Source organism: Anopheles aquasalis, chromosome 2 (assembly GCF_943734665.1).
Source record: "Anopheles aquasalis chromosome 2, idAnoAquaMG_Q_19, whole genome shotgun sequence".
Classification (NCBI taxonomy): Eukaryota; Metazoa; Arthropoda; class Insecta; order Diptera; family Culicidae; genus Anopheles; species Anopheles aquasalis.
Window position 1 is genome coordinate 52,931,525 of NC_064877.1, and position 24,122 is coordinate 52,955,646.

The 24,122-nt window shown below is 39.7% G+C and overlaps 11 protein-coding genes across 12 annotated transcripts in view; 2 read left to right on the forward strand and 9 right to left on the reverse strand.

Annotated features, from left to right (window-relative positions):
- Positions 1 to 124: 124 nt before the first annotated feature.
- On the reverse strand, positions 125 to 811 carry LOC126570752 (cuticle protein 8-like). Its single transcript, XM_050228729.1, has 2 exons — positions 764 to 811; positions 125 to 691 (listed from the first exon to the last, which is right to left on the reverse strand). Exons 1-2 carry the CDS (start codon positions 773 to 775, stop codon positions 125 to 127), a joined length of 579 nt encoding a protein of 192 aa, XP_050084686.1. The 5' UTR covers positions 776 to 811.
- Positions 812 to 2,076: 1,265 nt separating this feature from the next.
- On the reverse strand, positions 2,077 to 2,939 carry LOC126570751 (cuticle protein 7-like). The gene is made up of 2 exons (XM_050228728.1): positions 2,850 to 2,939; positions 2,077 to 2,757 (listed from the first exon to the last, which is right to left on the reverse strand). The coding sequence occupies exons 1-2, from the start codon at positions 2,859 to 2,861 to the stop codon at positions 2,179 to 2,181; spliced, it is 591 nt and encodes a 196-aa protein (XP_050084685.1). The 5' UTR covers positions 2,862 to 2,939; the 3' UTR covers positions 2,077 to 2,178.
- A 964-nt stretch (positions 2,940 to 3,903) lies between these two features.
- Positions 3,904 to 5,184, reverse strand: LOC126570744 (uncharacterized). Its single transcript, XM_050228719.1, has 2 exons — positions 5,109 to 5,184; positions 3,904 to 5,039 (listed from the first exon to the last, which is right to left on the reverse strand). The coding sequence occupies exons 1-2, from the start codon at positions 5,118 to 5,120 to the stop codon at positions 4,047 to 4,049; spliced, it is 1,005 nt and encodes a 334-aa protein (XP_050084676.1). The 5' UTR covers positions 5,121 to 5,184; the 3' UTR covers positions 3,904 to 4,046.
- A 1,766-nt stretch (positions 5,185 to 6,950) lies between these two features.
- On the reverse strand, positions 6,951 to 9,002 carry LOC126570750 (histidine-rich glycoprotein-like). The gene is made up of 2 exons (XM_050228727.1): positions 7,502 to 9,002; positions 6,951 to 7,434 (listed from the first exon to the last, which is right to left on the reverse strand). The coding sequence occupies exons 1-2, from the start codon at positions 7,706 to 7,708 to the stop codon at positions 7,039 to 7,041; spliced, it is 603 nt and encodes a 200-aa protein (XP_050084684.1). The 5' UTR covers positions 7,709 to 9,002; the 3' UTR covers positions 6,951 to 7,038.
- A 438-nt stretch (positions 9,003 to 9,440) lies between these two features.
- On the reverse strand, positions 9,441 to 11,067 carry LOC126575528 (larval cuticle protein A2B-like). Its single transcript, XM_050236259.1, has 2 exons — positions 11,054 to 11,067; positions 9,441 to 9,878 (listed from the first exon to the last, which is right to left on the reverse strand). The coding sequence occupies exons 1-2, from the start codon at positions 11,065 to 11,067 to the stop codon at positions 9,446 to 9,448; spliced, it is 447 nt and encodes a 148-aa protein (XP_050092216.1). The 3' UTR covers positions 9,441 to 9,445.
- A 785-nt stretch (positions 11,068 to 11,852) lies between these two features.
- LOC126575537 (larval cuticle protein A2B-like) lies at positions 11,853 to 13,474 on the reverse strand. Its single transcript, XM_050236271.1, has 2 exons — positions 13,461 to 13,474; positions 11,853 to 12,285 (listed from the first exon to the last, which is right to left on the reverse strand). Exons 1-2 carry the CDS (start codon positions 13,472 to 13,474, stop codon positions 11,853 to 11,855), a joined length of 447 nt encoding a protein of 148 aa, XP_050092228.1.
- Positions 13,475 to 14,203: 729 nt separating this feature from the next.
- LOC126575540 (larval cuticle protein A3A-like) lies at positions 14,204 to 15,881 on the reverse strand. The gene is made up of 2 exons (XM_050236285.1): positions 15,868 to 15,881; positions 14,204 to 14,692 (listed from the first exon to the last, which is right to left on the reverse strand). The coding sequence occupies exons 1-2, from the start codon at positions 15,879 to 15,881 to the stop codon at positions 14,260 to 14,262; spliced, it is 447 nt and encodes a 148-aa protein (XP_050092242.1). The 3' UTR covers positions 14,204 to 14,259.
- Positions 15,882 to 17,894: 2,013 nt separating this feature from the next.
- LOC126570749 (larval cuticle protein A2B-like) overlaps positions 17,895 to 24,122 on the reverse strand; it is a 37,674-nt gene continuing 31,446 nt past the window's right edge. The window contains exons 1-2 of one of the 2 annotated variants that reach the window (XM_050228724.1): positions 18,373 to 18,635; positions 17,895 to 18,305 (exon numbers count right to left, since the gene is read on the reverse strand). In XM_050228724.1, coding sequence (XP_050084681.1) covers positions 17,910 to 18,305; positions 18,373 to 18,579 — 603 coding nt within the window. In that variant the 5' untranslated portion in view covers positions 18,580 to 18,635 and the 3' untranslated portion in view covers positions 17,895 to 17,909. Of the gene's footprint in view, positions 18,306 to 18,372; positions 18,636 to 24,122 lie in introns of those variants that run through there. The other variant, XM_050228725.1, reaches the window with a different exon arrangement.
- Positions 19,359 to 19,825, reverse strand: LOC126570759 (larval cuticle protein A2B-like). Its single transcript, XM_050228737.1, has 2 exons — positions 19,814 to 19,825; positions 19,359 to 19,745 (listed from the first exon to the last, which is right to left on the reverse strand). Exons 1-2 carry the CDS (start codon positions 19,823 to 19,825, stop codon positions 19,359 to 19,361), a joined length of 399 nt encoding a protein of 132 aa, XP_050084694.1.
- LOC126570754 (larval cuticle protein A2B-like) lies at positions 21,689 to 22,377 on the forward strand. Its single transcript, XM_050228731.1, has 2 exons — positions 21,689 to 21,777; positions 21,843 to 22,377. The coding sequence occupies exons 1-2, from the start codon at positions 21,766 to 21,768 to the stop codon at positions 22,371 to 22,373; spliced, it is 543 nt and encodes a 180-aa protein (XP_050084688.1). The 5' UTR covers positions 21,689 to 21,765; the 3' UTR covers positions 22,374 to 22,377.
- LOC126570756 (larval cuticle protein A2B-like) overlaps positions 23,829 to 24,122 on the forward strand; it is a 481-nt gene continuing 187 nt past the window's right edge. The window contains exons 1-2 of the mRNA XM_050228733.1: positions 23,829 to 23,840; positions 23,914 to 24,122. The exon at positions 23,914 to 24,122 is cut by the window's right edge and continues 187 nt beyond it. Coding sequence (XP_050084690.1) covers positions 23,829 to 23,840; positions 23,914 to 24,122 — 221 coding nt within the window. The remainder of the gene's footprint in view (positions 23,841 to 23,913) is intronic.

Consider the following 24,122-nt stretch of genomic DNA (forward strand, 5'->3'; position numbering starts at 1 on the left):
ATGAGTTTTTTTTTATGAAAACACTTTTATATTTCTATATTTCGAATAATCTAGTACAAACACATCATTACACATTTGCTTAGTTGCGGTTTAAAAAAGCAGTGCGGGAGAAACAATTGAACTATTAATAATGACCATCGTAGGCTGGCTGTGCAATTACTTTTTGTACTGGCTGGACCACTTTCACATTCGTCGGTTCGCGACGAACCACCGCATTGAATCCATTGTGGTCATCGGCCGTGTAGTCAACGATACGCTGGTGGCCGTCCGCATCCAGCAGGCTGTATTGACCCTGCACTTGGTCTCCATGACGGGACTCGCGCTGGCTCTTGATATCACCGGTATGTGAATCATGAACCGAGTAAGAGAACTCGTAATTCGCTGGTGCGTATTGCTCCACCTGCTTAACGTAGGTTGGTTGAGCGTAGCTCTTCAGGATGGCAGGCTGCGCGTAGCTCTTCACTACTGTCGGTTGAACGTAGCTTTTCACTAGTGTAGGCTGGGCGTAGGATTTAACTAGCGTCGGTTGTGGTACCGCGTTGATCAAGGCTGGTTGTACGCGTTGCTGCGTGGTGTGGGGCTTGAAAAGAGCTGGTTGCGCGAAGTTGATCGGTGCCGCATGGTAAACGGGATGTATCGGTTGCTGTAGCCCTGCATTGGCTACCGCAAGGACTGCGAAAACAGCGAGAAACTACCAAAAAACAGAATAAGGTATTTTATAGCACAATCAATGCCACGGCTTGACACAGATCCGTTAGCTTACTTTGAATGCCATAGTGTCCAAACGAAAGCGTGTACCAGTGTCACCTATCCGATCAGAAGAACCCAAATGAATGGCACCATTTTTTAACTGGACACAGTCTTTATATACGCTCTGGGCATGAAATGAAATTCCTCTGTGCACTTCCTCTGAAGAACGGTGCTCAGAGCAGGTCCTTGCCGATGGCGGTGTCGCGTTGTGCTCTCCTCGTGTGAAAAGAAGACAGCAACTCATTCTGTTTTCATCAGTTCCGTTGGCTAGCAAAAGCGCAGGCAATGTTTGTGCGTCTGTGTAATATTTTCGGAAGTTAAAGGCAATCACGTAAGACAGAGCACCCAGCCATCAAGGACAGGGGTGGATGTGGAGCTGTTTTAACCCGCGGCTGATCCACTTTTTGTTAATTGAACCGTAGCTGTTCGTAGGAATGAATTTTGTTTCCAAACTACACCCGATCGCGTCAGTTACAGTTAGCATCGATCGTCGATTCATTCATCGTCGTTTCAACGACATCTGTTCTAGTTTATCAGCGTGCTGCGTGATGAGCTTTGGGCGAGAATACATTGTGGGGACTTTTTTGCCAACCTAACCAACGCGCCTGTCGGTCGGATTTTAATGGTTAGTGGTTTGGTCAAATCGTGTCAGTCGCAAAATATAATGTGTGCTCAAATGTTTTAAAATAACCCCACAGAACAGGTGCTTTAAAGTAGCTTGCAGTAATTTATAATACGATTAAAACGCTTTTCACCGTATTAAAAAATATGATAGTTCGGAGTAATGTCGTAGACTAATGCTTAATTTAATTTAATTTCATTTATTGCCATCCAGTGTCCACCGTCAGGCTGAACACGGACACATATCGATAAAAATTTAAAATAAAGATAGGTGATCTTGTATTGGGGATTGATGTTTGAAACTTGTGAAATATCAAATGAAGCATCTTCACGACCTTCTTTGAACTATCGATGCGACATCACTATCGCCTTTTATCTAAGAATCTATGGCATTCCTTATTCGAGAATATTTAGCTTATTCTCATGTAGGGAAAAAAGGGTATGGATAGCATTAATCAGTAATTTGGATACTTATAAAATCACAAACACGAAAATAGTGTTACCCGTTTTTGACGTTTTTTTTTGTTGTTGACAGATTTTGTCAAAGGGTTTAAGATTGCAGATACTATAAACTATTTGCTGATATTTCTTTCGGAAAGGGTTGAACATTTCGTTGCTTGTCGGGCAGCATGAAAGAATATGTGGAAAAACATGGTGTTTCTTAAAAATGTATGAGTGTATTTGTACTGTTAAACCTAGGCACTTTTAAAAAAGAATGCGACAGAGTGTGGAAAATAGAATGGGAAATGAGAAAGTGCACTCAATCGATGGAAGTCTTATTCAGCGTTGATGTGTGATCGTTCCATTTCAGTAATGCGATAGACCAACTGTTTTGATCACAGCAGGAGCTGGTTGATGGTAGTTAGCAATGTATGCTGGCTGTGCGGCAACAATTTTGGTTGGCTGAGCAATTACTTTGGTGATTGCAGGCTGCGCAATGATCTTGTGTACTGCTGGCTGGGGAATCTTGATGTCGGTCGGCTCACGGTGAACAACGGCGTTGAAACCATTGTGATCATCGGCGGTATACTCGACGGTGCGCTTGTGTCCATCCGAGTCGATCAAGCTGTACTGACCATGCACCTGATCACCATGGCGCGTCTCGTGTTGCTGCTTAATATCTCCGGTGTGATCATCATGTACTCCGTAGGAGAAGTCGTACTGGGCATCATGATCTTCATCGATATGCTTGACAATCGTTGGCTGCGCAAGGGCTTTGACATAAGTCGGCTGAGCTACGGTTTTCACGATGGTAGCTGGTTGAGCCACGGTCTTGATAAGCGTTGGTTGGGACAGGTGGGTAGCATAAGCTGCCGGCTGATACGATTGCTCGATCGGAATGACTCCGGCGGCCGCTACTGCCAGAATAGCGAAAAAGCTAACAAACTGATGGATCAAAGAGATCAAACAGGAACAATTAGAAACCGGTCTACAGGTAGATAAAACGAAAAACTAGAACCGTTGAAAAGTATGCTTACTTGGAATGCCATTCTTAACTTTGGCACAAGTGCTCCTGTGCTGAAGATCCAAACTGAACTGATGACTTAAGTTGCCTAACACACCTCTTTTATACCGTGTGCTCTCCAGCAGAATGATCGATGTGTACTGCCTGTCACGGTCGGGTGTTCGCGACGAACGCTCGTACTGGGTCACCATGCGCTTACCTGGCCATTTCTTTTCTCTGCCGTTGCCATTCTTTTAGCTTGCCAAGTATCTGGTTTATTATTACTATTTTGCGCACTGGTGCATTTTTTGTGTCTGGTTAAAAAAAAATCCACCACCGATACAACCGACCTACGGCTACGAGAGTCAGGTGAGAGACGAGATGTTTCTTGCTTCCACTTTATTATCTTCTTTCCACTCCACCGGTCGCCGTCGATCTGCCGGCTAGGATTCCTTTTGCTTTTCAAGACACAAGTTCAGATGTTGCATAACCGAACGAGTGATCTGCCCCAGGCGAAATGGATGCGTGCATGTTCGAGGGTCACTCCATAGATGGTTTACTTTACGTTTGTTTGTATTTTGCCTTCCCATTCGCCCCGACTGTAGTATGGAGGGGAAGCGAAAGAGGTGGGAACGAAGCAATTATGCAAGGGGAACCGTTCTTCGTAGCCAGTCAAGCCTGTTAAGAGGCTTTGAAGCATGTGAACTATCATACGGCATGCACAAGGAGGAGGAAATGAAAGCTTAGTTACATACAAATTTGCATTACTTTAGCTTTACTTATTGTTGTTGTTCTTGTGAAGATCATATGAAGCGGTTTGTGGACTGGTAGACAGCGTCCGTAGGAGCGATTACTGGTTTTTCGGTTGGTTGAGCGTCAAGGTCGTAGACTGTGGTTAACTGGTTCAACGGACCTGAACGTATCAACTTTCACTTTTGAGCATCTTTCTTCTGCTAGTGACGCGCACCGTTCTAGCCGATACGTCTGGATAGCCGGCTTTAAAGCTTCGTTAAACGATAACACTAGCTCATTGATTTGTTTGTTGTTGTCATTTGGTAAAGCTACTAATAAACGATAAACAGTACTGATCATATTTCTTCTCGATGTCAGTTTGCTTTATTTATGCTACAGAACCACTGTTGCCAAATGGGTTTGAGCCTGGTAATAGCACATCGGTATGGCAACGTGCTGAAGATCCTTTATCATAGTATCGATGGTTTAGCTGTGTGAGTTAGTTGCGGTACTGATAGGCCACCGAGGGAGCTTGGAAGTGAACTTCTGATTGAATGCCCGATCCAAGTCCTGCGAGGCGACGATCATCACCGGTTTCTTGGCGCTGGTCAGTTCGACGCTCATCCGCGTGATCGCCACGGTGTTCCTCGTGGTGGTCTGGGCGGCGATCGTCCTCGCGATGATCCTCACGGTGGCTCTCCCGACGGTCATCAACACGATCATCGCGACGTTCGTCACGGCGTTCCTCGCGGCGGTCCTCACGACGATCATCACGATGATTCCCGTGACGTTCCTCACGACGATCCTCGATGCCACTAGCATTATCTAGCCGCTCGTCACGTCGCTCCTTCCTTCTGTTGTCACGGTTAGCATTTTGTTCATCTCTCTGAGTGTCTCGAACCTCCTGCTGATCCCCATGTTGTTCGTCACGACCGACACCAGAATCCTGGCCGTTTCTACGTATTTGATCTACGCGCGATACTGAAGTGTAGGCTGGGGCAATGATCGTGTCAATTGTGTAGAGGGGGGTTACTGCTTGTGCAGGTACCAGCTTCAAGATTCGGTTAAGACGGGGCCGGTTGGCAGGTTCCGTGCGCTGCTGTGCGTTGAATCCCGTACGATCATCTGCGCGGTAGTCGACAATTTGTCGAATACCATCAGCATCCACCCAGGAGTATTGGCCGCGCACATGTCCATTTCTTCGGGACTCTTCCTGACTCTTTTGATCGCCTGTCACTGGGTCGTGGACAGAGTACGAAAAGTCGTACCCTACCTGATCTTCCTTTCGGTTCTGCACATCGGTCTCATACAGGTTATCGGTTGAAAGGTGTCGGTTTTCTAAATCTAGACCATGCAATCGCTGCTGGTGATTTGGCTGTTGCTGCTGCTGCTGCTGCTGTTGCTGTTGGTTACTTGGATGCTGCTGCAATACCTGTTGATGATAGTCCTGCAAACTAGCAGCGCTGACAGCTGCCACTAGAAACAGAGTGAACTATGGCCAAGATAGTAGAAAGACAAAAATATTGAGAATGACATACTTTTTACAACGTAACTAACTTACCTTAAGGGCCATTTCGGATCACGGTTTTGCCAGCAGTGTACAATTCACACTGTTACACGAAGCATCTGCTGTGATCAAACTGATATTGATGGTTGGCGAGAGCTTGCTTTTTATAGTAAGATCGTTCGCAATCGTCATGGAAGGCTAGTGAGGTTTGGTAAGCTAATACTATGGCGCTAATTCTAGTTCTACGCTTAGTGTCTATGGATGGGGCGAGCGCCACAGAAGTATCATCTTCGATATTGAGTTTCTTTACCGTAACACACCTTTAGATCAGCCTTGGCAACACGAGAATTCCTAACAGTAAAATGCGGTCAAATCGTACATAGTAGCAAATATCGTAAACATGGCATTTGTACAAAACATGGGCAAAAAGTCGCGAAACAGTCAAGATTAAATTTCTGGGGAACAAATTATGTAAAAAACTTGCTATAGTAATTTGGAAATTATACATAACCTAAAATTGTTTTGATAAGATTTTTACGTAGTAAAGATTCACTGCTGATGAAAAAACTGCTGAAGCTGATGAAAAGACAGTAAAAGTACATACACCGTGTCCAATATATTCTCATAAAAAAAGCACTGTTCAGCACTTTGGACGATTTTGGTATGTTTAAAGCACTTAGATCAAGTTTGAATATTTTCTTGTCAAATTGTAGTGTTTACTTAACATTTCTACAGTTGGTTTGGCCTATTTTCGGTTTGTGGTCAGATTTTAGAAAAGCTGATACCATACGTGCATTGTCCCTTTTCTCCTATCGCGGCACGCTGGACGAGACTTGTGTTCTCAGATGAAGAGCAATTTTCCTAGAGCAAAGTTGTAATGTCCAAAACGATGGATTGTGTTCAAGAATGTATCAGATAACCAAAGAAAAACCCCAGGTTTTCAAAATACGCCTAATGTAAGGGTTTGAGGGGTTATTTGCAAGTGTGGCAAAATACCCCTCTTTTATTGAAAAATGCAAAAAAATACCTCATCGTATTATAAAACATATGGTTTAGAGAAAGTGATGAAACCTAGCTTAGAAGCATTATACCGGACGGCAATTACGTGTTCCAGCAAGATGGAGCGCCCTTGAAGGAGCGATTTTGGTTCAAAACTGATGCAGAAACAATTTTATCCATATTTTTAGCGAAGAATGAATGGCCTGCCAGTTCACCATATGTCCACCACCAACATGTCAATCATCTTTACGCAAGCCATGAGAATATCTCTGCGATGTCGCATAGCATCAACAATGTAGCGGCTCACTTCGATTTCAACATTCGCCTATCCGACTTTAGGGAGCGAATGAGATTCGTACAGCCAATTTTCGCCCATCACCGCAATATGCCAATATGCCATATCTGTAGCTTGATAAACAAACAAACAAACCATGTCTTAACCCACTGGAGTTTTTCATTTGGTCATACAATTATTGAAACTAAACGAACATAAATTGCCTAGGTTTATTCAGATTGAAGCAACAATCCCAAAAAAAAAAGATCGAAAATGCTTAAAGCTCGTAAAAATAGTTGCGAGAGAAGCTATTCTGAGACATATTTTATAATTGATTACTATAAGATTCCTGGCACAAAAAAAAAAAAACGCTCTGATGAAGACGAATGGTCCACCCGTTAAGAAAATATAAACGACTGAAGTTGTTTGGGAATATATTGGACACGGTGTACTCATCCGATTATGCTTAATTTATAAACACATCGTGGTTTGCAGGAATCCTAAAACCAATGATATACGCGATTCGAACAGCACTTCTAAAAAATCAATAATATATGCAAATATTTTCATTGTACCTGAACGACACCGATAGACACAGGATATTTTTGACGGTTGAAGAAAGCTGCAGTTTAACGAAGGAGAATATGTTTTACGTTTTAAAGTTTATTGAATTGAGCTAGCATTTGTTTTGTCTTCTAAATTAGGACTCATCTAGTAATGGTAATTTTGGTGAGCTGGAGCAGCATGATGATGCTGTGGCTGATGGTGATGTTGTGGCTGCGGAGCCTGGTGTCCCTTGATCGGTTCACGGTGCACCTCAGCGATGAATCCACTCTTGCCCTCAACATGGTATTTGACAGTACGCTTGTGGCCATCGGCATCGATCAGGTAGTATTCGCCCTGGGTACTGTCTTCCTTGCGAGCCTCCCGCTGTCCGTGCACATCTCCGGTGTGGTCATCATGAACATCATAGTGATACTCGTAGTGTACTGGCCCATGATGCTCCTCCTCGTGGTGATAGTGTTGAGGCTGGTAATGTGACTGCTGGTGTTGGCCATGATAGCTTTGGGCGCTAACTGCGGCGATCACAGCGATAACGACAACGATCTGTTGGAGAGAAAACAGTAAAGTTAAGCACGTGGAACTCGGCGAATAGATATCCTGTCACTAGTACCTTAGTATACATTTTGATGAATTGCAGGAGCTTGTTGATTCTACGAAAACCCAACGTATTATGGTACAGAAAAATATTGGAGCCTTTCTTTATATACTCGAGAGAAATGGTGATCGGGTGAATGCCTGCAACAAGTCTTTCCGAGAAATAGGTGCAGAAAAGACTGTCAAAGTGGATTTGGCCAAAATTCAACCGGTTTAACCACATCGCTCTAATTGTTGTGAAAGGATTGTCTGCCGAACATTTACGAGTGTTTGTGTATTATTCAATAAGGAAATAAGGCATGGACGAGATCGTCTTGAGAGGGGTGATTAAAGTATTGGTGAAAGTATGGCACAAGATCAATTTCAATGTCAAGGACAACTTTCATTGAATACATAATTTACCTTAATATGATAAATCTTGAGAGGTGTCTACAACTCTATATGTATCAACAGATCCTACTTCATATCTTTTCTCAAGAGGATAAAATGTTGGAATCGCTATAAGTGTTATTTGAGCCTTAAAGTTGGCATGTTCTTATAGAGAAATTTCAATATCCTTCAGTCTCTCAGAAACACCAGATACATTTCTAAATTCACTTGGGTTGTAATGGGACAAACTAATAAGAGCTCACGCATGATAAGTGGCTGCTCCTCACATCCAACTATCTAACTATCGTATCTAATCTAAAATATCTTATCAAACTATTCCCTAGCGAATAGTGGATTGGATCATGATGCCTTTGTGGATCTAATCAGGAAAATAAATTCCATATTTTGATCCTTTCTTTAAGGAAATTACAGATGGCTTTCTTTGAACTCTCAATATTTGAGGCAATGTAATGATTAGAGCAGCGTTAACTGTTGAAAAATGAAAAATGGTTGTTATTTTTGTACCTCTGGTCATTTTCTAAACAAACTAATGGTGTTAATAAAATGTTTCGCTCTGAAGCTTCAAATAGTATTGCTGAATTGTACTATTGAGTTACAAATGAAAGGTTTGCTATTGAACCGAAAAGGTTACAAGATAGACGATTTTACTTTTAACTGAAGTTAAAGAAAGTGTAGTTTAAAAAGGCTTAAATCAGACGTTTGTTCTAATTGAACTCACAGAGTTTTTGAATGTCCATAAATTTAATTGATAATTTATGAAATACTACGTACACATACAGCAACATTATTGCATTATGATAACAAGAGTAAACATGCATGCATTACGAGTTAATCGCCTTTGTATTTAGGAGCCTGTGTGGCCTGGTTAAACGAGTGTCTATCATTGTACGCTTACGATTGAGAAAAGTCCACTGGAGATAAATCTTAATGAGCTCTCATAGTGATGACTTAGGACTAGATAATAGCCGGAGTTAATAACTAATATTCGCATATTTTAGGAGGAATAGTGTTTAAAGAGATTGTAATTTCTTGGGAATATGTTGCTGAATATCGTTTGAAGGATCGTATAGTCCAAAATGTCTACAGTACATTTGGAAACTAGAAATATGCTAACATTTCGAACAATGATGGCAAGTGTAATAAATTTAAAACTAGTTGTGAAAGAGCTGTTCTACATATGATAAAAGTTATCATTTCGCTTTGTAAAAAAGAAGCATAGCATATGATCAAACATGTTGCTACAATTATGACGCATTAGTATTTCTTGAAAAACTAATGCATTCAAATAAATCTGAATTGTTTCGATTTCAATGCATTTCTCAAATAGATTATGAATGTAAGGAAAACAATATAGTATCTCGGCTAGTAACAGTAAGTGGAGTAGAGTAGGTTTAGACTTAAGAATAGACAATTATTTCGAAAATAACCATGTTTGCGTTTGCAAGTACTTGTAATGAACGATTTCGTAGTTTGAAAGAATGTGCAGTTAATAGGCAGAGGAATTTGTTTTACGTTTTAAAGTTTATTGAATTGAGCTAGCATTTGTTTTGTCTTCTAAATTAGAACTCATCTAGTAATGGTAATTTTGGTGAGCTGGAGCAGCATGATGATGCTGTGGCTGATGGTGATGTTGTGGCTGCGGAGCCTGGTGTCCCTTGATCGGTTCACGGTGCACCTCAGCGATGAATCCACTCTTGCCCTCAACATGGTATTTGACAGTACGCTTGTGGCCATCGGCATCGATCAGGTAGTATTCGCCCTGGGTACTGTCTTCCTTGCGAGCCTCCCGCTGTCCGTGCACATCTCCGGTGTGGTCATCATGAACATCATAGTGATACTCGTAGTGTACTGGCCCATGATGCTCCTCCTCGTGGTGATAGTGTTGAGGCTGGTAATGTGACTGCTGGTGTTGGCCATGATAGCTTTGGGCGCTAACTGCGGCGATCACAGCGATAACGACAACGATCTGTTGGAGAGAAAACAGTAAAGTTAAGCACGTGGAACTCGGCGAATAGATATCCTGTCACTAGTACCTTAGTATACATTTTGATGAATTGCAGGAGCTTGTTGATTCTACGAAAACCCAACGTATTATGGTACAGAAAAATATTGGAGCCTTTCTTTATATACTCGAGAGAAATGGTGATCGGGTGAATGCCTGCAACAAGTCTTTCCGAGAAATAGGTGCAGAAAAGACTGTCAAAGTGGATTTGGCCAAAATTCAACCGGTTTAACCACATCGCTCTAATTGTTGTGAAAGGATTGTCTGCCGAACATTTACGAGTGTTTGTGTATTATTCAATAAGGAAATAAGGCATGGACGAGATCGTCTTGAGAGGGGTGATTAAAGTATTGGTGAAAGTATGGCACAAGATCAATTTCAATGTCAAGGACAACTTTCATTGAATACATAATTTACCTTAATATGATAAATCTTGAGAGGTGTCTACAACTCTATATGTATCAACAGATCCTACTTCATATCTTTTCTCAAGAGGATAAAATGTTGGAATCGCTATAAGTGTTATTTGAGCCTTAAAGTTGGCATGTTCTTATAGAGAAATTTCAATATCCTTCAGTCTCTCAGAAACACCAGATACATTTCTAAATTCACTTGGGTTGTAATGGGACAAACTAATAAGAGCTCACGCATGATAAGTGGCTGCTCCTCACATCCAACTATCTAACTATCGTATCTAATCTAAAATATCTTATCAAACTATTCCCTAGCGAATAGTGGATTGGATCATGATGCCTTTGTGGATCTAATCAGGAAAATAAATTCCATATTTTGATCCTTTCTTTAAGGAAATTACAGATGGCTTTCTTTGAACTCTCAATATTTGAGGCAATGTAATGATTAGAGCAGCGTTAACTGTTGAAAAATGAAAAATGGTTGTTATTTTTGTACCTCTGGTCATTTTCTAAACAAACTAATGGTGTTAATAAAATGTTTCGCTCTGAAGCTTCAAATAGTATTGCTGAATTGTACTATTGAGTTACAAATGAAAGGTTTGCTATTGAACCGAAAAGGTTACAAGATAGACGATTTTACTTTTAACTGAAGTTAAAGAAAGTGTAGTTTAAAAAGGCTTAAATCAGACGTTTGTTCTAATTGAACTCACAGAGTTTTTGAATGTCCATAAATTTAATTGATAATTTATGAAATACTACGTACACATACAGCAACATTATTGCATTATGATAACAAGAGTAAACATGCATGCATTACGAGTTAATCGCCTTTGTATTTAGGAGCCTGTGTGGCCTGGTTAAACGAGTGTCTATCATTGTACGCTTACGATTGAGAAAAGTCCACTGGAGATAAATCTTAATGAGCTCTCATAGTGATGACTTAGGACTAGATAATAGCCGGAGTTAATAACTAATATTCGCATATTTTAGGAGGAATAGTGTTTAAAGAGATTGTAATTTCTTGGGAATATGTTGCTGAATATCGTTTGAAGGATCGTATAGTCCAAAATGTCTACAGTACATTTGGAAACTAGAAATATGCTAACATTTCGAACAATGATGGCAAGTGTAATAAATTTAAAACTAGTTGTGAAAGAGCTGTTCTACATATGATAAAAGTTATCATTTCGCTTTGTAAAAAAGAAGCATAGCATATGATCAAACATGTTGCTACAATTATGACGCATTAGTATTTCTTGAAAAACTAATGCATTCAAATAAATCTGAATTGTTTCGATTTCAATGCATTTCTCAAATAGATTATGAATGTAAGGAAAACAATATAGTATCTCGGCTAGTAACAGTAAGTGGAGTAGAGTAGGTTTAGACTTAAGAATAGACAATTATTTCGAAAATAACCATGTTTGCGTTTGCAAGTACTTGTAATGAACGATTTCGTAGTTTGAAAGAATGTGCAGTTAATAGGCAGAGGAATTTGTTTTACGTTTTAAAGTTTATTGAATTGAGCTAGCATTTGTTTTGTCTTCTAAATTAGAACTCATCTAGTAATGGTAATTTTGGTGAGCTGGAGCAGCATGATGATGCTGTGGCTGATGGTGATGTTGTGGCTGCGGAGCCTGGTGTCCCTTGATCGGTTCACGGTGCACCTCAGCGATGAATCCACTCTTGCCCTCAACATGGTATTTGACAGTACGCTTGTGGCCATCGGCATCGATCAGGTAGTATTCGCCCTGGGTACTGTCTTCCTTGCGAGCCTCCCGCTGTCCGTGCACATCTCCGGTGTGGTCATCATGAACATCATAGTGATACTCGTAGTGTACTGGCCCATGATGCTCCTCCTCGTGGTGATAGTGTTGAGGCTGGTAATGTGACTGCTGGTGTTGGCCATGATAGCTTTGGGCGCTAACTGCGGCGATCACAGCGATAACGACAACGATCTGTTGGAGAGAAAACAGTAAAGTTAAGCACGTGGAACTCGGCGAATAGATATCCTGTCACTAGTACCTTAGTATACATTTTGATGAATTGCAGGAGCTTGTTGATTCTACGAAAACCCAACGTATTATGGTACAGAAAAATATTGGAGCCTTTCTTTATATACTCGAGAGAAATGGTGATCGGGTGAATGCCTGCAACAAGTCTTTCCGAGAAATAGGTGCAGAAAAGACTGTCAAAGTGGATTTGGCCAAAATTCAACCGGTTTAACCACATCGCTCTAATTGTTGTGAAAGGATTGTCTGCCGAACATTTACGAGTGTTTGTGTATTATTCAATAAGGAAATAAGGCATGGACGAGATCGTCTTGAGAGGGGTGATTAAAGTATTGGTGAAAGTATGGCACAAGATCAATTTCAATGTCAAGGACAACTTTCATTGAATACATAATTTACCTTAATATGATAAATCTTGAGAGGTGTCTACAACTCTATATGTATCAACAGATCCTACTTCATATCTTTTCTCAAGAGGATAAAATGTTGGAATCGCTATAAGTGTTATTTGAGCCTTAAAGTTGGCATGTTCTTATAGAGAAATTTCAATATCCTTCAGTCTCTCAGAAACACCAGATACATTTCTAAATTCACTTGGGTTGTAATGGGACAAACTAATAAGAGCTCACGCATGATAAGTGGCTGCTCCTCACATCCAACTATCTAACTATCGTATCTAATCTAAAATATCTTATCAAACTATTCCCTAGCGAATAGTGGATTGGATCATGATGCCTTTGTGGATCTAATCAGGAAAATAAATTCCATATTTTGATCCTTTCTTTAAGGAAATTACAGATGGCTTTCTTTGAACTCTCAATATTTGAGGCAATGTAATGATTAGAGCAGCGTTAACTGTTGAAAAATGAAAAATGGTTGTTATTTTTGTACCTCTGGTCATTTTCTAAACAAACTAATGGTGTTAATAAAATGTTTCGCTCTGAAGCTTCAAATAGTATTGCTGAATTGTACTATTGAGTTACAAATGAAAGGTTTGCTATTGAACCGAAAAGGTTACAAGATAGACGATTTTACTTTTAACTGATGTTAAAGAAAGTGTAGTTTAAAAAGGCTTAAATCAGACGTTTGTTCTAATTGAACTCACAGAGTTTTTGAATGTCCATAAATTTAATTAATAATTTATGAAATACTACGTACACATACAGCAACATTATTGCATTATGATAACAAGAGTAAACATGCATGCATTACGAGTTAATCGCCTTTGTATTTAGGAGCCTGTGTGGCCTGGTTAAACGAGTGTCTATCATTCTACGCTTACGATTGAGAAAAGTCCACTGGAGATAAATCTTAATGAGCTCTCATAGTGATGACTTAGGACTAGATAATAGCCGGAGTTAATAACTAATATTCGCATATTTTAGGAGGAATAGTGTTTAAAGAGATTGTAATTTCTTGGGAATATGTTGCTGAATATCGTTTGAAGGATCGTATAGTCCAAAATGTCTACAGTACATTTGGAAACTAGAAATATGCTAACATTTCGAACAATGATGGCAAGTTTAATAAATTTAAAACTAGTTGTGAAAGAGCTGTTCTACATATGATAAAAGTTATCATTTCGCTTTGTAAAAAAGAAGCATAGCATATGATCAAACATGTTGCTACAATTATGACGCATTAGTATTTCGTGAAAAACTAATGCATTCAAACAAATCTGAATTGTTTCGATTTCAATGCATTTCTTAAATAGATTATGAATGTAAGGAAAACAATATAGTATCTCGGCTAGTAACAGTAAGTGGAGTAGAGTAGGTTTAGACTTAAGAATAAACAATTATTTCGAAAATAACCATGTTTGCGTTTGCAAGTACTTGTAATGACCGATTTCGTAGTTTGAAAGAATGTGCAGTTAATATGCAGAGGAATTTGTTTTACGTTTTAAAGTTTATTGAATTGAGCTAGCATTTGTTTTGTCTTCTAAATTAGGACTCATCTAGTAATGGTAATTTTGGTGAGCTGGAGCAGCATGATGATGCTGTGGCTGATGGTGATGTTGTGGCTGCGGAGCCTGGTGTCCCTTGATCGGTTCACGGTGCACCTCAGCGATGAATCCACTCTTGCCCTCAACATGGTATTTGACAGTACGCTTGTGGCCATCGGCATCGATCAGGTAGTATTCGCCCTGGGTACTGTCTTCCTTGCGAGTCTCCCGCTGTCCGTGCACATCTCCGGTGTGGTCATCATGAACATCATAGTGATACTCGTAGTGTACTGGCCCATGATGCTCCTCCTCGTGGTGATAGTGTTGAGGCTGGTAATGTGACTGCTGGTGTTGGCCATGATAGCTTTGGGCGCTAACTGCGGCGATCACAGCGATAACGACAACGATCTGTTGGAGAGAAAACAGTAAAGTTAAGCACGTGGAACTCGGCGAATAGATATCCTGTCACTAGTACCTTAGTATACATTTTGATGAATTGCAGGAGCTTGTTGATTCTACGAAAACCCAACGTATTATGGTACAGAAAAATATTGGAGCCTTTCTTTATATACTCGAGAGAAATGGTGATCGGGTGAATGCCTGCAACAAGTCTTTCCGAGAAATAGGTGCAGAAAAGACTGTCAAAGTGGATTTGGCCAAAATTCAACCGGTTTAACCACATCGCTCTAATTGTTGTGAAAGGATTGTCTGCCGAACATTTACGAGTGTTTGTGTATTATTCAATAAGGAAATAAGGCATGGACGAGATCGTCTTGAGAGGGGTGATTAAAGTATTGGTGAAAGTATGGCACAAGATCAATTTCAATGTCAAGGACAACTTTCATTGAATACATAATTTACCTTAATATGATAAATCTTGAGAGGTGTCTACAACTCTATATGTATCAACAGATCCTACTTCATATCTTTTCTCAAGAGGATAAAATGTTGGAATCGCTATAAGTGTTATTTGAGCCTTAAAGTTGGCATGTTCTTATAGAGAAATTTCAATATCCTTCAGTCTCTCAGAAACACCAGATACATTTCTAAATTCACTTGGGTTGTAATGGGACAAACTAATAAGAGCTCACGCATGATAAGTGGCTGCTCCTCACATCCAACTATCTAACTATCGTATCTAATCTAAAATATCTTATCAAACTATTCCCTAGCGAATAGTGGATTGGATCATGATGCCTTTGTGGATCTAATCAGGAAAATAAATTCCATATTTTGATCCTTTCTTTAAGGAAATTACAGATGGCTTAGTTTGAACTCTCAATATTTCAGGCAATGTAATGATTAGAGCAGCGTTAACTGTTGAAAAATGAAAAATGGTTGTTATTTTTGTACCTCTGGTCATTTTCTAAACAAACTAATGGTGTTAATAAAATGTTTCGCTCTGAAGCTTCAAATAGTCTTGCTGAATTGTACTATTGAGTTACAAATGAAAGGTATGCTATTGAACCGAAAAGGTTACAAGATAGACGATTTTACTTTTAACTGAAGTTAAAGAAAGTGTAGTTTAAAAAGGCTTAAATCAGACGTTTGTTCTAATTGAACTCACAGAGTTTTTGAATGTCCATAAATTTAATTGATAATTTATGAAATACTACGTACACATACAGCAACATTATTGCATTATGATAACAAGAGTAAACATGCATGCATTACGAGTTAATCGCCTTTGTATTTAGGAGCCTGTGTGGCCTGGTTAAACGAGTGTCTATCATTGTACGCTTACGATTGAGAAAAGTCCACTGGAGATAAATCTTAATGAGCTCTCATAGTGATGACTTAGGACTAGATAATAGCCGGAGTTAATAACTAATATTCGCATATTTTAGGAGGAATAGTGTTTAAAGAGATTGTAATTTCTTGGGAATATGTTGCTGAATATCGTTTGAAGGATCGTATAGTCCAAAATGTCTACAGTACATTTGGAAACTAGAAATACGCTAACATTTCGAACAATGATGGCAAGTTTAATAAATTTAAAACTAGTTGTGAAAGAGCTGTTCTACATATGATAAAAGTTATCATTTCGCTTTGTAAAAAAGAAGCATAGCATATGATCAAACATGTTGCTAAAATTATGACGCATTAGTATTTCGTGAAAAACTAATGCATTCAAACAAATCTGAATTGTTTCGATTTCAATGCATTTCTCAAATAGATTATGAATGTAAGGAAAACAATATAGTATCTCGGCTAGTAACAGTAAGTGGAGTAGCATTTACGAGTGTTTGTGTATTATTCAATAAGGAAATAAGGCATGGACGAGATCGTCTTGAGAGGGGTGATTAAAGCTAAACAAACTAATAATAGCTCACGCATGATAAGTGGCTGCTCCTCACATCCAACTATCTAACTATCGTATCTAATCTAAAATATCTTATCAAACTATTCCCTAGCGAATAGTGGATTGGATCATGATGCCTTTGTGGATCTAATCAGGAAAATAAATTCCATATTTTGATCCTTTCTTTAAGGAAATTACAGATGGCTTTCTTTGAACTCTCAATATTTGAGGCAATGTAATGATTAGAGCAGCGTTAACTGTTGAAAAATGAAAAATGGTTGTTATTTTTGTACCTCTGGTCATTTTCTAAACAAACTAATGGTGTTAATAAAATGTTTCGCTCTGAAGCTTCAAATAGTATTGCTGAATTGTACTATTGAGTTACAAATGAAAGGTTTGCTATTGAACCGAAAAGGTTACAAGATAGACGATTTTACTTTTAACTGAAGTTAAAGAAGGTGTAGTTTAAAAAGGCTTAAATCAGACGTTTGTTCTAATTGAACTCACAGAGTTTTTGAATGTCCATAAATTTAATTAATAATTTATGAAATACTACGTACACATACAGCAACATTATTGCATTATGATAACAAGAGTAAACATGCATGCATTACGAGTTAATCGCCTTTGTATTTAGGAGCCTGTGTGGCCTGGTTAAACGAGTGTCTATCATTCTACGCTTACGATTGAGAAAAGTCCACTGGAGATAAATCTTAATGAGCTCTCATAGTGATGACTTAGGACTAGATAATAGCCGGAGTTAATAACTAATATTCGCATATTTTAGGAGGAATAGTGTTTAAAGAGATTGTAATTTCTTGGGAATATGTTGCTGAATATCGTTTGAAGGATCGTATAGTCCAAAATGTCTACAGTACATTTGGAAACTAGAAATACGCTAACATTTCGAACAATGATGGCAAGTTTAAAAAATTTAAAACTAGTTGTGAAAGAGCTGTTCTACATATGATAAAAAGTTATCATTTCGCTTTGTAAAAAAGAAGCATGGCATATGATCAAACATGTTGCTACAATTATGACGCATTAGTATTTCGTGAAAAACTAATGCATTTAAACAAATGTGAATTGTTTCGATTTCAATGCATTTCTCAAATAGATTATGAATGTAAGGAAAACAATATAGTATCTCGGCTAGTAACAGTAAGTGGAGTAGAGTAGGTTTAGACTTAAGAATAAACAATTATTTCGAAAATAACCATGTTTGCGTTTGCAAGTACTTGTAATGAACGATTTCGTAGTTTGAAAGAATGTGCAGTTAATAGGCAGAGGAATTTGTTTTACGTTTTAAAGTTTATTGAATTGAGCTAGCATTTGTTTTGTCTTCTAAATTAGAACTCATCTAGTAATGGTAATTTTGGTGAGCTGGAGCAGCATGATGATGCTGTGGCTGATGGTGATGTTGTGGCTGCGGAGCCTGGTGTCCCTTGATCGGTTCACGGTGCACCTCAGCGATGAATCCACTCTTGCCCTCAACATGGTATTTGACAGTACGCTTGTGGCCATCGGCATCGATCAGGTAGTATTCGCCCTGGGTACTGTCTTCCTTGCGAGCCTCCCGCTGTCCGTGCACATCTCCGGTGTGGTCATCATGAACATCATAGTGATACTCGTAGTGTACTGGCCCATGATGCTCCTCCTCGTGGTGATAGTGTTGAGGCTGGTAATGTGACTGCTGGTGTTGGCCATGATAGCTTTGGGCGCTAACAGCGGCGATCACAGCGATAACGACAACGATCTGTTGGAGAGAAAACAGTAAAGTTAAGCACGTGGAACTCGGCGAATAGATATCCTGTCACTAGTACCTTAGTATACATTTTGATGAATTGCAGGAGCTTGTTGATTCTACGAAAACCCAACGTATTATGATACAGAAAAATATTGGAGCCTTTCTTTATATACTCGAGAGAAATGGTGATCGGGTGAATGCCTGCAACAAGTCTTTCCGAGAAATAGGTGCAGAAAAGACTGTCAAAGTGGATTTGGCCAAAATTCAACCGGTTTAACCACATCGCTCTAATTGTTGTGAAAGGATTGTCTGCCGAACATTTACGAGTGTTTGTGTATTATTCAATAAGGAAATATAGTGTTGGTAAAATCACCTTCTACTCCAAGGTCCTCTTTCATTGGATTAGTTCAGTTGTTAAGGATATTGAAAATTTATATGATAATGGTTGAGAAGTGTCTGCAACTTTATGTTCTTATTCACACAATTGGACAGAAGTTGGGATCGTGTTTGTTCCATTTTCATATTGGTTTTCCAAGAGGATATTGGAGAATTATAGAACAATTTTGTTAAGTTTATAGAAAAAATTCTTGATTTTGACTGTTCTGGTTTGTAGTCTTCGCAAAGCCGGAATAGTTTAGGTTGCTATTGAAGTGATAGGTAGAAAGACATTAGACTGTTCGCCACTCTTTCAATCTCCCATTTATGAAATCGCTGATTGTTATCACGATATGGTTCTGGTTCCACATCCTTATACACTTTGAGTCTTTCGTCTGTAAAGATCAGGCCACGATATTTCACACTAATTTAAAAACAGTTTAGCAATAACATTATCAAAATGCGTTCCTTAGAAGCTTCTGACTCTTATCGGAGTGTGTTAGGAGATAGTCGATTTTTCTTTTCACTACAACTGAGGAATGAGTGAGAGTGTACTTCAGATGTATCGATAGGTACAGATTTAAACCCTACCATGGGATACACAATTTATTTAGTTAACTTAGATGTATGTTTAACGTACCTAATGACTACGTTACGGCAGGCAGCCGTTACGAAAATCACCCGTATCTATTCAAATTTATGATGATAATTATGTCGCTCAGGAGCGTCGTGGAATCCTTTGACGGCTTCTCGATGAACTTCAGCGATAAATCCGCTTTTACCATCCACGTGATATTTCACGGTGCGCTTGTGGCCATCGGCGTCAATTAAGTAGTACTCGCCATGGGTGCTATCGTCTTTCCGTGCTTCCCGATGCCCGTGGACATCTCCGGTGTGTTCGTCATGAACGTCGTAGTGATACTCGTAGTGGGCGGGACCGTGATGCTCTTCGTCGTGATGATAATTTCCGATGTCGTGATGGTAGTTTCCGGCGTCATGCTGGGCTTCGTTGTGTAGTCCGTAATGACTCTGAGCAGCGGCAGTTGCAGCCAAAAATCCAACACAGGCTAAAATCTAATTTGCGAGTTCGGTATTACCGTTATCATTCCATTTTGCTAAGAAAATTAGTTGCTTTAAAATACCTTGAATAACATGGTGCAATAGTTTCTTGAGTTGTATAACTGCGAAGTAACTGTTGTGCGTATCGGACACTAACTGATGATCGCTTCCTTTCCTGCCACTGTTTTTATACCCAGAAATCCAAAGTACCTAGGATTGGTTTCCAACTTTCTTTGCGTGAAAGTGAGTGTGGCCTCTTGTCTTTGATTTCTACCATACTCGTGCAGATGGTCATCTTTCTTTCGTTTATGCAACGCGACAGTACAGTGACCGTGTGATGTCGCTTCGTTGCATTCGTTTGGCGTAAGTGATCACCACTCGTAAAAATGATCCAACATTTCAGAGCGCCGATGGAAAAGGAGTTTGGAAGCTGGTTTTACTGTAACTGGTAGCGGATCAGGAAATGCAGTGGTCAATGATGACTAGTTTTGGTGCCTGCTGGGGAAGTGGCAATGGAACTGGTTTCAATGTGAAGATCAACCAATGGTTTGCGGGACTTTGTACCACGATGGAAGGTCCCCTTTGGCTCTGGAAATAATGCACATTGCTGCTGCAGCGAGATGGTTCGTGCGAAGATGCAACAGATGCTCTTGGCGGCAAATATAATATTGCTTTTAATTGCTTTTTACGGAAGCAAATTTTACTTTGTTGTCAAAAAAAACCAACGCAACCCAGCCACCGCAAAGGATCAACAAAACATTACATCATTTCATTGTGAATGATCGTAGAGAATCGATATTTTGGATTGAGAACCATGTCATGATTATTTATATTGTTTGATTTATTTTATTGATTTATTTATATTGTTTTTATAGAATTACAAAACCTTCGATCAATTTCTTCGACTGAATAAACCCTTGAGAAAACCGAAACAGCGTCGTTTCTCTGGAAATTTTGCCAATCTGATGCGTTTTCTCCGTGGAACGTGTGCAGACATACTCCAAAACCCTTTACTTGTGTGATAATCGCGCGTTACCTTCGCGCGAAAACCATTGATCCCATCAGCTGTGTAATCGACAGTTCGCAAGGATCCATCCGGCTCTAACAGAGAATATTTTCCCGATACAGCATCACCAATTCGCTGTTCTTCATGCGATTTGATGTCTCGATGGTCGTGATCATTAACGCTGTATTTGAATGCGTAGAGTTTAGGTTCACTGTGTTTTATCCTTTGCAACTCCGCCGTAGTTGTAAGCTGTATGTATGATGATAGCACAAGAAGTGCAATTGCTGCATAATAATATCGACAACAAAGAACCGATTGTAGGTTGTAGCTGCAACGCTTCGTCATCTTATCACCACCGATGTAACTAACCACCCGTCTGGAGAAGCTAGTTCGAGCGAATGGTTCGGTAAGTGTTTGATCGCTTCTATATAAGCGGTACACAAGAATGCAGGCACGTTGCATCGCTGCTATCATTAGTAGCGTTTGCAAAACGTGGCACTTAATATCGTGTGCTGGAATATTGCAACATTGGCAGTAGCTACTGCACATTTCGATACCAGCAATCCATCATGGATTGCACTAGAGCTATTCTATTCTCATCCCTAACGGAATGCATGCTATTGGAAGAATGTATTATTTTACTTCAAAATTATCGCATTCATCTAAGAGTTGGATCCAAAACGAGACATTACGGGCTATAATTGTTTACATTTCCTCTCATTTCCACTGTCATTTGGCTATGATTTAATCCCACAAACGGGTTTGTTTCATTTGGGTGCTACTAACATGCCGTTACATATGTGCTGGACATATCATGAAATTGTGTAGGCGTTATAAAGTAGTTTGTGAAACCGAAACCTAATTCGAAACTACAGTAACAATGAAATGGAAGTGAAATGGAAGGGTTTATAGAAGTGGGCCACGAGAGTGATATAAATATGAATGAACGTTTGCAATGATCATCCATTCATTTGGTGTCTGCAGGTTACGGTAGCGTGACAAAGCCGCATTCCTCAGTTTCTATTCATCATGCAATTCACGGTAAAACAACGGACTTCTGATAAGAATTATTTCTGATTTCTGATAACACTTCGACGATTTCTTAGGTATCATTTATAGCAATCCTGGGAGTAGCGGTAGTCTTTGCCACTGCCGGTCCGGTTTCTTCCGATGGAGAACGTCATGCCGCTAAGTATCGCTTCCAATACACTGTTCATGATGACCACACCGGTGACATTAAAAGCCAACACGAGGAGCGAAACGGTGATCACGTTGTCGGACAGTATACGCTGATCGATTCTGATGGCTACCGTCGAATTGTGGACTACTCAGACAAGCACACCGGATTCGTGGCCAATGTCCACCGTGAACCATTGAAGAATCATCATGTCGTTCCGGCAGTGAAAGCTATTCCCAGTATCCCAGTTTTGAAGCTCGCAAAAACGGTATCATTGGCACCAGCGGTTCACAATCTTAAACCAGTTCATCACGTTGTATTATCCTTACCACAATACACCCAATCGTATCATAACGTAGCACAAGCTACGATCGTAAAACCAGCAGTCTATCAGAAGAAGGGTCATAATAGTCATTCGCACACTAGCTTTAAAAGCGGCAGTGTTAGTTATCAGTATTAAGCTTACCGATGCCAAGTAATGTTATGTTTTCATCTTTTTGTTGATCTATTGCGTGTTGTTATGAAAAATGAATAAAATTCCTAAAATCCAGTTGTTGTCGTATTTCGTCGTTGTTGTACACATTAACTTGTTCTTAAGGAACGAACCATTTAAAGGCCAAAGTGATACAGTGCGACTGCTCTTTTGCGCCTACCCCTTGCCTTTATGCTATATCCTTTTATATCTTTTCCGTCAAAGGATTGTCATCGTAATTAGGCATGAAGACATTTTATCTGAACAATATGTTTTGTCGAATAGGTAGGTTGATCCAAAACGTAATCTGATTCCACTCGTTCACTCCCAAGAATTTGAGATGCACTTTAAACTTAAAACTTGTATGGTAAACGGGAGAGAAAACCATGACGACGGAAAAAAGGCCTTGGTGATCTAGGGCGGTACATTTTGGCGATAGGTGCAATGACCTTGGCGACCAGGATGGCGCTCTTGACCGGTTCCCGGTAGACGACGGTGTTGAATCCATTATACCTGTTGAGGGTTTAGCCAACTGAGAAAAACGAATAAAACATTATTAAATTCAAATATTTACTTTCATAACTTCGTTCGTGTTACGTGTATCTTTAAAAACTGGTTGGTGTTTGTTTATGTAACACTTTACTCGTAAGTTTAAGTTACTGTCATTTTTACTCAAAAATAGCTTGGATTAAATGTTTTTTTTTTGCGTAACCAAATTTTCAATTATTCGATTAGCGAATGAGAGTGCTGAGTGCTCTTCTTCATATATAAAGCCAACAAATGGTTTCATCGAGCTAACCATTCATACATAACGTTACTGAACGTCCTCTCGGTATGTGCTACAGGCAGTAGAATAAGCGAAGAACGATTTATGCGTACGACCGTATGGCAGTGGACATGCCTCACTAAAAGTGCGAATGAAGAAGGCGAAACGAAGTTCATTCGGATACTGCAGCCCCGAAACTTGTTCTATCTCAAAGATATGGATATGCTCCCACCAAACCGTCTCCTGAGTCCGATTGGTGGTTGCCGTTTCTGCAGTTGGTCGTAAACCGCAGTGAAATTTGTATTGACCTCCACCACTAAAACCGTTACTTGCGTCCGATTGAGTGTAGTCGGTGCGTTTATACCCGCCCAAAATCAATCAAAAAGGGGACTGTGCAAAATTTAGTACCACACCGAGGGAGTGGGCCGACTGCCCACTCAATACATGAATGAAATGGCAAACTAAATATGTGCTTGAATTTGGGTAAATGATCAAGGATAACAACCCGGTTGAAGTACATAGTCAAATTGTACAAACACTATGCGGAGTGTGGTCGATAGCAATTTTAGTATAAAAGAAACTCATAAATGCTTGATCGATATCATTCGCCAACCAACGTGTTAAGCAGTCAGAATCTATTCCAACAAGCAAATTTTAAACTCTTTAAATAACGCAAAATGGCCTTCAAAGTAAGTAAACGCTTAAAGAATTACACTAGAGATATTTGAGAATTATTTGAATGGCAATCTTCTGTTTCCCTAGTATTTCGCCATGTTCGCGCTGATGGCTGTTGCCAGTGCAGCTGTTCTCCCAGTTGCTGTTAAGCACATTGAATACCCAGATGCTCCCGCCGAATACCAGTTCCAGTACTCCGTGCACGACGACCACACCGGTGACATCAAGAGCCAGCAGGAGGAGCGCCACGGAGATAACGTTGTCGGACAGTACACCCTGATCGATGCCGATGGTTA